Here is a 12,304-nt window from a genome sequence, read left to right as displayed (position 1 = left end):
AGGCTGATCTTTAACATGTTCTCTGCCTAAATTGAATTCTTAAAGTATTTTATTTATTGAAATTACTTCTTACACAAAATCAATCGGTATTCAATAAAACGTGTTTGGTGATAACAAAATGACTATTATAATTTATTCAATGATATTCAAAAAAAAAAGAAATTTAGAAGATTCCGATAATTTCACTTCTACAATTCTATGTAAATTCGATTCATAAATAAGTTGAAAAATATTGTATTCATATAAAAACAAAAGAATCAATCAATGTTTGATATATGCAGCAAAATACACAGCTCCATTAAAAAAATCTTTTATTCCAATTTCGAATCAATTTAAAAAAGTGAAAAGGAAATTCGAGTCCGAAAATGCGAAGTGCACACTCACCTTAAATGAGAATTTGGCATCACTGCATCATTTTGACAGCTGTCAACGAAAACTTTTCAGGCAGATTTGACATTTGCACTTCTGGAAAACGGCAAAAGCAGCACAGGTTTTTCCATTTAAGAATTTTCAATAGAATTTATCCAGTTGGTTAAATAAATTCATTTAAAAGTAAGATTTCAATTAAAAAAAAAATATTCTTCTCAAATCATAAAGAACCTTTAGAAGAATATTGTGTTTGCGCTGCAATTGGCTATCAATTTAGTTCTTTTGCATAACCTAAAAAGTTACATAATTTAGTATTTGTATATTTTTATTAAATTGTAGCTTCTTTTTTTGCAGGCAAATCATGTCTTTCGCAAAGAATGTCCGATTCCTGGCCACCCGAGGCTCCCGCATGGTTCAATCCCGTGGTTATGCCGACGAAATGAAACTTACTTTCGCTGCTGCCAACCAAACCTACTACGACAGTGTCGAAGTTCGTCAAATCGATGTTCCATCATTTTCGGGCAGTTTCGGTATTCTCGCTAAGCATGTGCCCACTTTGGGTAAGTCGATTACATTCAACTTGCTTTCTTCTTGATACTAAGTTTCTCCATTTCACGGAAAATAGCTGTCCTGAAGCCAGGTGTTGTTCAAGTCGTTGAAAACGATGGCAAGACAGCCAAATTCTTTGTCTCCAGCGGTTCCATCACTGTCAATGAAGATTCTACAGTCCAGGTTTTGGCCGAAGAAGCACACAAACTTGAAGATCTTGATGCAAGCGAATGCCGGCAATTGTTGTCAAAGTACCAACAGGAATTAAGTTCTGCCAGCACCGATGTGGTAAGAAAAAAATAAATTTTATTAATTAGTCGGCAGTGTATTAATTTGAGATCTTTGTTTTTTTTACATTAACAGGCTAAAGCCGAAGCTGCTATTGCCCTTGAATGCGCCGAAGCACTTGTTAAAGCTGTCGAATAAAATAAATCTTTTAAATAATTCCCACTGGTCGTTCTATTGAGAAATAAAACATTAATATTGAATAGAAATAAACTGTGCCTGTTACTAACCAGGTCAAACTAAAAATTAAATACGAACTTTTTTTAGGAAATTATTTTATTTGAAAAATGTGTGACTTCTTCTATGATTTTACTATGGGTATGGGTTACATTATGTGATACCTTTTTCGATTTCCTATAGGAATTAAAACATGTATTATCAGTTTTATAGAATTGACACATGCCATAGCGTCCATTGAATTCAAATAGCTTTAACAACCATGATTTTAAAATTACTTTATATTGCATTTCAACCATGCAATCTAAATATTAAGTATATGTGATGCATGACTAGTCTTCATATCGATTATGGAATCCGTAGGGTGGATTCTAAAGAGTAGTTTTTTCGTTATTTACTCGCAAATATTAGTTAGTCGACTGTATTGCGAATCACAGCCAATTTAACATTGCAGTTTACATAACTACATAATTTGATCGATTATGTTAGGCCTTTAAAAACTGCTATTTGAAGGTACAAAATATGTGGTTTCTTTAAAATTTCAACAAAGTTAGTAAATTCAACTAATGAAGTGAGGAAGTGAAGAATGAACTAAGTTTATTTTGTATCATTTACAAATAACAAAAACAGTAATGGCCCTAAATGACTTCCTTGAGGAACCCCTGATGGAACAAAGATGTTATATGAGAACGAGCAATTTTTTTTACTTTTTGAATTCTACCTGTCAAGTATGATTTTAGCCACTTCAATAACGAAGAGTGAATACCTAGGGAAGTTAATTTATGAAGTAAGACGTTATGATTAATTCTATCGAATGCTTTCGCAAAATCTGTGAAACATCATTTCCATATTTGATATGATATAGTGAGCGAATAAAGCTAAGTTTGTCGCAGTTGATTTTCCTGAAACAAATCCATGTTGGAAAACTGATATGTGGCTACGAAACAAAACTGACAGTTTGTTACAAACTAGCTTCTCGAATATTTTTGGTATTGCAGAAATTTTAAATATTGGCCTATAACTAGTAATTTCCTGCCTTGACCCCGATTTAAAAATTGGAGACAAAAACGAAATTTTCCACTTATCCAAAAAATTTCCTTCTGCAAGTGAAAGATTAAAAATTATAGCAAGTGGTTCAGCTAACGCAATTGCACAATTTTTTAAAAGACAAGCAGGAATCCCGCATCGGGTCCTTCACTTTTATTGGCATCTAATCCAGACAGGGCCTCTTCAATTTCTTTACGACTTAAGTTCACCGAGCCGAAGTCGACAATTCTATTTACGGAAGGCATCTCTTGGATGGAAGAAGCGTCCATTGAATAAACTGATTGCAAATAATTAGCGAATAAATTGCATATTTTTGGTATTTGGTCGTGGTGTCGAGGTACTTCATGCAACTAGGTATTCCATTTGACTTCAGCTTCGAACTTATGAAATTCCATATGATATTAGAGTATCATTTCCATTGACAAATGGAATACTACATAACTTTGAGTTATGTATATCTTTTGCAAACAAATTATATTCTCGTATTCATATTTGAATACAAAATTAAAACTAAAACGAGAGCGCAGCATTTTAAATATATTATTCTGTACTCCGTTCATTAAACTTTAATTCACGACTTTTAAAATTTTAGAAAATATTGTTTATTTTATTTTATTGCATCCATTAACTTTTGCAATATAATATAAATACATAATCATGTTGTTTTGGATTTCTTTTTCTTTACTTTAGTGTTCAGAAATATTTTAAAAATCTTTCGAAAGTAACTTTAATATTAATAAGTGTTGATAACAAAAGATAGGGCAAATGATGAAAGCGAATTCTCAGTAAGAATTTATTTTTAAATATTAATTCGGAAAAGATGTAAACAAGATTTAGATGCTGGTTCGTTTATTTAAAAAGAGAAAAATGCTTACAATATTTCAATGATTTTTGAAATAGTAAGTTTAAAGGTCAGATCATATCACTCCAACATTTTTCAGTCTTAGCTCCTTTTTAAAAGTGAAATAAACATATATGTATATATTTTTTAAAGGTGAATCTAAGTAAAATACTTTAAAATTTATTATTGAAAGGTACAAAAGGATGTTAAGATATTAAAACCTATTTTGCTATAATTTCCATCTGTTTGGAAACAAACATTTCTAAGAAGTGCTATATAACTTCCACTTTCATTATTTTATATTGCTGATTTATAAAATAAGTAGTTATGTACACTGCCGGTCATAAGATTAGAAGCAGGCATTTTCGAAAAGTAAAATAGATATTTCTCTCGTTACATTATGGATTAGAAAAAAAAAAACAACTATGGGAGATTTAGCTTATGACACTTTTATGGCAAATTGTTAATTGGGTCAAGAATATGCGAAAATAAATCGGGTCATTAGATTAGAAGCAGTGAATAAATCGACGTTGTTTTTTGAAGTGCATACATTTTTTTTTTTAAAAACGGTAGAGTTGATGTTTGATAGTGGAGGAAAGAGCAAGAATAGCAAGAATAAAAAAGTTTATTGCTTTAAAGGTCTTTAATTCTTTTTTATATCCCAAACGAACAGATCATTGTGTCAGCAATCATTTAAAAAAACATCGTCTATCTCGATAAATTATAAAAAAAAACACTTCCTCTGCCTTGAGACTTCGCGAACCGCGAAGTGTTCTTAGAATAGCGTCAAATTAAGCTTTATCGGCAGCAAAAACTAGGGAGAAAGCTAATGTTAAGTCCAGCTTATCCACTGTTAAATGCACAATTCGCCATGCTGAACACTTTGAGCACCTAAAGTTTAAGAAAAAACCACCACTTAATGACGCAAGGAAGAAGCAACGCTTGTGTCTCGAGAAAGATCACATGAGCTGGGATGTGCAAAATGGAATGACCGCAAATGATTGACAATACACACAGCCCGAGAGGTAAAATGCCTAATTGCAAACCAAAATCCATTTGCTGCCTTGGCCACCATATTCCTCGGACATTAACTAATTGAAAATGTGTGGAACTAGCTTACACGTAAGGTACATGAGGGAGGAAAGCAATACGATGACAAGGAAGCGCTAGTTCATGGTAACAAATTGGCCTGGAGTGAGATTTCTCTGGTCTACTTGGAATCTCTTTATAAATCCTTAAAAAATAGAATCTTTAAAGTTATTTTGAAGGCTGGTGTTTCGATATCACACATTATACTTGCATTTTATTTCCATTTATTTGATGTGCTTCTAATCTATGACCCGATTTATTTTCGCATATTCTTGTCACAATCAACAATTTTCCATGAAAGTTCCGTTAGCTTAATCTTTCCTTTGAAATAAATAAATTGGGTACATTTTTTGAAAACTACTTAAAAATTATTGTTTTTTTATAGTTCATGTAATCTTACACCAACCGAATTATTGTATAATAAAAAGCTTTATTTTAAAGAAATGGTTGATGAAATAGGATGAATTCTTATTTTAAGTATTTTTTTTTACAAAAAGATAGAACAAAACTGATGAAGATGACAACAATAAAGCAAAGTCATGAAAGACCTATTAGTTGTAGTCTATGAAAAGGAGGCAAATCTTTTCCATGTAACCATGGGAGCAAACGTAAATTTAGCCTTAAGATCATTCTTTGGACACCTTCAAGTCTATGAATATGAGTCGAGTAAAAATGTACCAAATTTTACAAGCGTGTAAAACTAATTGTTTTACACTTGACAACATTTCAGTTATAATAATTCACAATTCGTTAAGAAATAAACTGTTCGAAGTATTGTCACGAATTTTTTAAGATAAAAAGGAGTCGTTTATAAACCAAACAAATGACAACGGACCAAGGTGGCTACCTTGAGGTACACCACAATTAACAAAAAACGATTTAAAAACAACACTCTAATGTTTATCCGAAAGGTAAGATGATGTACGTAGTCGTACTATAAAATATGTTCTTTTCATTGTTGTTTCATGTATTTGACCTTAATATTAGTTCAAATAAGAAAATAGTTTTACTCAAAATGTCGTAGCTTCAATGAAAGCCCTGAAACGTTGTGGCTATCAAACTTAAGTTCCACGCTCTGCTTCTATTGATATTTTTGGCACTGCTTTCGTTAACTCTATCTTAAAAGTTTAAAAATTCCTGTAAAAAATCTTCGAGGCGCTCTTTTAAATTCTAACCATACAAATTAAACTTCGAGATTAAAATACGGACTTCCCAAGAGCCAATCTTAAGTTACTTTGGGTATTTGTTGAACAATTTACCAAACCCTCTCTACCATACCTCTTCCATTTCTTAAGGTGGCGCTACAGTCCGGGGTGGACCTGGGCCTCAACTAACATGCGTCTTCAGCCAGCTCGGTCCCTAGCTAGCTGTCTCCAGTTTCGCACGCCAAGTTGGTTGAGGTCCTCTCCCACCTGGGTGCACTGCGCCGTCCCTCGGGATTGGATTCGAAGACCTTCCGGGCTCTAGCGTTGATGTCCATCCGCTCTACATGACCTAGCCATCTAAGCCGTTGGACTTTAATTCTGCTAACTAGGTCAGTGTCGCTGAACAGCCCCTACAGTTCGTCGTTATATCTTCTCCTCCATTCTCTATCTATGCGTACGGGACCAAAAATCACCCGAAGAATTTTTCTCTCGAAGCATCCTAAGACGCTCTCATCTTTCTTTGACATGGTCCAGGCCTCAGCGCCATAAATGAGAACCGGGATGATGAGTGTCTTATTACTTCTCAATTGCCTTCCAAGTCCAAAGAAGCAGCGATTTGCAAAAGTTATTCTCGTTTGATTTCAGCGCTGGTGTCGTTGTCTGTATTAATAGCGGTGCCTAGGTAGACAAAGTCCTTAAGTACCTCAAGTTATAGCTGTCCGTGGTGACGTTTTGTGCAAGACGTCGTTGTTCAGTGTCCTTTTTTGATGACAGCATATACTTGGTCTTACCCTCATTGACCACTAAACCCATCTTCTTCGCTTCCGTCGCAATGCTCAAAAACGCTCCACTAACATCACGCTTTGATCTTCCAATTATGTCAATATCATCTGCGTATCCGAGTAATTGAATGGACCTTTGGAAGATTGTGCCTCTAGTGTTGACGGTTGAGTTTTGCACAATTCTATCCAGAACGATGTTGAAGAAGTCGCATGGCATCAAATGCATCGGTAAGATCTTTTCCGACCTTGATAGAGCAGCGTGCATTCTCCATCGTCATTCTGCACAAACGGATAAGTTTGACAGGTATGCCAAAACTAGACATTGCTCGGTATAGCTCTTCCCTATAGATGCTGTCATACGCGGCTTTAAAATCGATAAAGAGATGGTGGGTATCGATTTGAAGCTCCTGGGTCTCTACCATTTCTATATTTCGTATATAGCATTAATTGTCAACCGTTTTCACATTTGTTCACAAAACTTACGTTATGTGACACTTTGGAGTGAGACTTTCAATTAAATCATTACATAATGGTGGTGATGGTTAATTTTAACCCTTAAAATGATAATTTTAGTTTGATATAATGATGTCGCACAAATTGTAACTTTTTCTTTGTTTTAAACTCCTTCAAGGTTAAAAATATTTTCATTCGAAAAAAATGATTTTAAGCTCATTTCTCACGTGCCACAGTAAAAACCTTTTGACTCTTCCTGCGATAACTTTTTGGAGTCGAGGTGTTAACATATGCGTCGTTAGCCCTTTATGCGTAATTGCTTTCAACAATTATCTTCTTCTTCCGAAACGGGTTTAATGGTATTCGTTCTCGAACTGCTTTTATAAGCGTGTAAATGTGGGCAACTCTGGGACAACTACTTTTTGGGCTAATCATCTTCGCTTTAAGATATGGGAACTTATTTCGAACCTATGGTAGGCAATAATTGGGATTATATTTTATTTAGCGTCTGACTTTATTAATTAGCGAAACTAAATATTTAGAAAAATAAGATAACCATGTTATATGAAAGTAATGTTTTGGCACACAAGGTCACATTACAAACAAGAGCTTAAAACAGTGTTGGGATAACATACAACTTAGCTGCAGGACGATAGTTACAGATAAAATGATTGGGATCCTTTTAGTGGGTTTGTTTAAGAAACGTAGAGATATACCTATAAAATGGGAAAACCAGAAAGCAGTTATGAAGGACGTTTAGCACATTTTTGTAGCAAAAATGACGGCATGCTGCCAGGACCAAGGTTTGGGTTTTTGTCAAATTTAAGAATTTTTCCAAGTATATATATATGTATGTATGCAGTTTAAAGAGATTTTAATGTATTCATTTTTACTGACAAAATGCCTGCCAAATGTCAACAAAATTCCATTTCGTTTTACTGTTACGTACCAATTTTTTTCACTTTAAAAGATACAGCAACAAAGAAAATAAAAATTAATTTAATCACGAATTCTAAAGAAATTGTAAAATGTTACTAATCCCGAAAAAACATTACTAAATCCGTATTTTTTGCAAAATATTATAAGATTTTCTAACCTCTAATTTTATGAAGTGGACCTGCAACTTCTTGAAGGAAATGCAGTTTTTGAGTTAATTTGCAAAAAAGTGTACTTGATTCCCTCTCACACCATCCCCTAATTTATTTTAAAATAAGACAGATATTTTTACACTAATATTCATTGTGGTTGTGGCATTTTTAATTATTTTTCTTAAAACATTATCTTGTGTGCGTTATCAACATTTTTCATAGAATTAAATAATTTTGAAGTCAATATTTTCATCTTTTTTCGAAATATTGGAATCGAACATTAGTTTTTATCATTTTTGGGTAGTACTTTTTTAGTAGGGTTTTTTCTAAAAATAATAAATAAATGTAAAAATACTATTGTTTATAAGACAAAATTAGTTTAAAGGCCATAATATCAATTTAATATGTCTATAATACGGTAGTAGAGGGATTTTTCAAAATTCGAAGTCGTTTTAAAGATACAGCAGGTGCATGGAAAAATATGGGGTAAAGTATCTTACATACATCGGCATACAGATAGTTGAAATTACTAGCTAGTTATCATCTTTAATGAAGGTTTTGAAGGTAATTTGAAAGTAATGTCGGTTATTAGATGCCCTTTAGGCCGCGAAGCCCATACTTATGTTAAGAAACGTGATGAAAAGCTAATCTCACGTTCTGAGCGGCCGTTAAACAAGCCAGAATTGATTTAAGAGCTGAACAATCTGCTTTGAAAGAGTTTCAAGAGGAAGAGGAAGGAATACTCTATGTACCAACTGTGTTTTTCAAACTTTCCTCCATCGTACTTCAAAAAAGGCTTGACCGAATGACTTGAAATTTGAAAGCTGAAATTACAAAAATTTCGATTTTTTTGTAGCAAAAACAAAAACAAACAAAAAACGCAAAAAGTGGGGACTTTTTTTTTGAAATTGCTCCCAAAAGTCCAATTTTTGGTATATTCATTTGATGATAGTTCATTCCATGCATTTAGGCTCACAGATTAAAACGCCGTTTACTTTTTTTGTTTTATATAAGCCAATCAGCCGGAATCGTGGAGGAAGTGCAAGCCCATTCTTCGCGGTAAAGTTGTTCACACCGGTGTTACTCGTGTTTATACTGTCGAACTATGTTAATAAATGATAGTAAACTTAATAAAGTTGTATCTATTTACTGGTCGTAAACAAAAAATCTTAAAATTCCTTAAAATACAGCCCGTCACATGGGATGACCCCCTCAACTATAATATTCCAGTAGAAAATCAATTGTACCAACTTTTAGTACATATATTGTTTTATTTGTATCATTTAAAAAACGGTACTTAATTTTTGTAACAAAGGTATACTAAATTGGTATTATACAAATAATATAAAACTTAATTGAAGTCTCTAGCGTCATTGATTCGTGTTATATTTGGGGTCAACCTAAATATTTCCTTTTTTAAATTTCTCTAGTAAAAAACCCAATCACTCAATTTTGCGAAAGTCATTTCTAAATCTTTCGATGTTTTAATCTAAAACAACATTTATTTTAAGTTGATATATATGTATGTATCTACCGGCTCCAAAACGTACAGTCGTCTGTACACACAAACATCTCTTTGAAAATCTTTATTATATTCCACAAATCGGATTGTTTATTATAACTTCCTACGAGGAGTTAATAGTGAAGCCCTCAATGAAATGAATTTTCTTCAAAATATTATGTAAACTCCAAAATGCATTTAAATGCAAAATACTTGCAGCCGATGATGACTATGAGAAGACGATATAACTTTGACCGTAACGTCAAGAGTAGGTTTGGTATGTTGAACGATAAGGTAAACCTACGAGTCTACAACTTAAAATTAAAACAATAAATTCAAACAAGACGAGACGGAACTAAAAAAGGTTTAATTTTTTGCATCTTTTGTGATTCCAGTTAGTAGTCTTGTAACCTGTCAGTACACACCTTAATATGTTATTTTTAATTTGTAAGGTTTGTTTGGCCCTTTATAACATTACAAAAACAAACTTTAGTGTTATTGTTGAGTGGGCAAAGTAGTTTCCAATCGATACAAAATGCATGTGTAAGCTTAGCAACAGGTTAACTATTGATGTAACGCCATTAATTCTCAATAATCTACAAGTATATTAGCATTTTGATTCAAATCAATTCGACATTTAGATGCATTTTACAACTATGTAAGCTATACGGGCTGCGACTAAATGCGTGCATATTACAAAATGTACATATTTCATAAAAAGTTTTACATTTTTGGAAATCGAAAGATGATTTTTGGGAGGTATAAATATCAATGACAACTTTACTTTAGGTATCACTCTCATTGTTTTGTTTAAACTATCACTAAGTGGAAAACTGGGAATAATGAAAGTAAGTTTTAATACATTTAGGAACAAATCCTTGTTTTACATTTTAACTTTTAATTAATTTGTTTTGTTATAGACCTTTTTGTGTATCCTTGCTGTGGCTTCAGTTGCTAATGCAACCTTAGAACTTCCAAGCTTTCTTGGTGGAGGCAGTTCGGGCGGCAGACCTAGGGGCGGTCCCCGACTAAGTTCAGGAGGTGGTGGTGGTGGATTGAGAGGTGGCCCAGGAGGTAGTTTGATAGATTCTCTGGGGAGCAGTTTGGGAAACACCTTGGGAGAGGGTTTGGGAGAAGGATTGAAAGGCATAACAAAAATTTTGGGTGGCGGAGGACCAGCCATATCCACTCACCATCAATTGGATCACAATGTCAATGTTGTGCATCATTATGCATCACAAAATGGCGGTAATGGGGGCGATGGTGCTCAGGTGGTAGAGGTTGTTGGAGACAGTAATGGAGCTGGATGGCAAAACGCAGCCCAGCCAGAAGTGAGAGTGATTAGGGTCATTCACGAAGATGCCGCTTCAGCACATCACAGCCATGGTCAAAGTTCAGGTGGTTATGGTTCTGGAGGTCATGTACAAATTATTAAAGTGCTGCACCAACAAGCCCCAGCACAAGGCGGCTGGTAAACCACGCTTACAAAAACAATAGTCTTTAGTCTTTAAACGTACATACATCATTTTCAATATTTCCTCGTATGTTATGGGGAAAATCATATCTAAACTAGATAGAAATTTAAAATACAAAATATTTACCTATAGAATTGAAAAATACTTTTATTTTTTGTATATTATCGTTATGAGAGTGTAAAATTTAAAATAGTTCGTGTCATTTACACGACTATGCAAAGGGAATCAAATTGTTGACTTGCAGCATACTTAGGTATCACACCAAATAGTTCACAGTTGAGGATTACAAAAAAATTTCACCAAGAACTAGGGGGTAACAAAAAGTGTTACCCGCAGTCTTTTTATGCGTTTGTCTTTTATTATGTTTTTGCGACTGCATTAACAGGCTAAAAAACTGAAGCGGTTCTTACAAATAAATGAACTATTTAGCATGATGCTTGACTCAATTCGCAGTATCAGCATACAAACACCAGTATGTTTATTGAGGATAGACCTTTTAGTGGTTTCTTATAGGTAATCGCTTTACTTGAAATCTTGACAGAAAGTCAGTATTAGAGACCAGTTATACATTGAAATCGATCCGGAAAAAATTTTGAACCGATATTTGACGGTATTTGTCTTTGATTAGAAATGAAAATTATGTACTGATAGATCGGATCATCATTGAACACAAAGATTGGAATTTTTTGTCATTAAAAAAAATTTCCTGGATGAAATCCACTGAAAAATTTTTACTGACCTAAATCTGTCATTGAAATTGTGTTAAATTGGAACACAAATCAGTGAAACGATTCGTTTCACTTTTGTACATAAAAGTATCAGAAGAAAAAGGCATTTTCAGAGAAAAATAAATGCGTAATTATTCTTTTTTCTCTCAACAAAAATTCTTTGTGTGATTTCCGATAGATCAATAAATAATTTTCATTTTTAATCAAACAGAAACACCATCAAATATGGATTAAATTTTTTTTCCGCTTCGATTTCAATGAAAGCTATAACCTACTTTCAATAATCAACTCTAACCGTTCTCGATTTTTATCAGGTGATTCCAAACAGAAAATAAACTGCTAAATAAATTCCGATGGTTGGTTTCAATGATGAAAACCAATTTTAGCTATAACTTACACCTTCATTCATTCGCACCACCATTCAGCTTTAAAGAAGTTTTAATTGAAATATGATTTTGTGTTAGAAATCCCCTTTTCCTTACGTTTATAATCAAAATTGCCATATCTATAGTTCGGGAAATCTGAAGGATATTTTTTGAGAAGCTCATGCATCCACAGAGAGTTTTTGTTTGGAGTCGATTGTGAAACATTGAAACATCCTATTTTTTTTAAAGAGACCGGAAACACAGTTTCAGTCACCGTTGAACGTTAGAGAAATATGTTAACTAACTTTTTTTTAAAAGAATTTAAAGACTTTTTCAGGCTCCTTCGTTATGTTGAATCAGCTGTTCACGGATACCTTTGGATTCCTTTTTTAACATTCCAATTCCTAGAT

At 33.4% G+C, this 12,304-nt stretch overlaps 2 protein-coding genes across 2 annotated transcripts; both read left to right on the top strand.

The window, feature by feature from the left end:
* The first annotated feature begins 392 nt into the window (after positions 1-392).
* Positions 393-1,454, top strand: LOC129945827 (ATP synthase subunit delta, mitochondrial). The gene is made up of 4 exons (XM_056055758.1): positions 393-552; positions 724-929; positions 995-1,206; positions 1,282-1,454. The coding sequence occupies exons 2-4, from the start codon at positions 731-733 to the stop codon at positions 1,342-1,344; spliced, it is 474 nt and encodes a 157-aa protein (XP_055911733.1). The 5' UTR covers positions 393-552; positions 724-730; the 3' UTR covers positions 1,345-1,454.
* Positions 1,455-10,054: 8,600 nt separating this feature from the next.
* Positions 10,055-10,935, top strand: LOC129947866 (uncharacterized). The gene is made up of 2 exons (XM_056058603.1): positions 10,055-10,174; positions 10,247-10,935. Exons 1-2 carry the CDS (start codon positions 10,169-10,171, stop codon positions 10,799-10,801), a joined length of 561 nt encoding a protein of 186 aa, XP_055914578.1. The 5' UTR covers positions 10,055-10,168; the 3' UTR covers positions 10,802-10,935.
* The last annotated feature ends 1,369 nt before the right edge of the window (positions 10,936-12,304 follow it).

This window comes from Eupeodes corollae, chromosome 2 (genome assembly GCF_945859685.1).
Source record: "Eupeodes corollae chromosome 2, idEupCoro1.1, whole genome shotgun sequence".
Lineage (NCBI taxonomy): Eukaryota > Metazoa > Arthropoda > Insecta > Diptera > Syrphidae > Eupeodes > Eupeodes corollae.
Note: the sequence above shows the minus strand (reverse complement) of the source record. Positions and strands in the feature narration are given on the sequence as shown.

Bases quoted from the DNA above. Each gene is read 5' to 3' on its own strand.
- LOC129945827 (XM_056055758.1), top strand. From the start codon at position 731: ATGTCTTTCGCAAAGAATGTCCGATTCCTGGCCACCCGAGGCTCCCGC. The intron at 930-994 runs GTAAGTCGATTA...CACGGAAAATAG, and splicing joins TAAGCATGTGCCCACTTTGG to CTGTCCTGAAGCCAGGTGTT. The intron at 1,207-1,281 runs GTAAGAAAAAAA...TTACATTAACAG, and splicing joins GTTCTGCCAGCACCGATGTG to GCTAAAGCCGAAGCTGCTAT.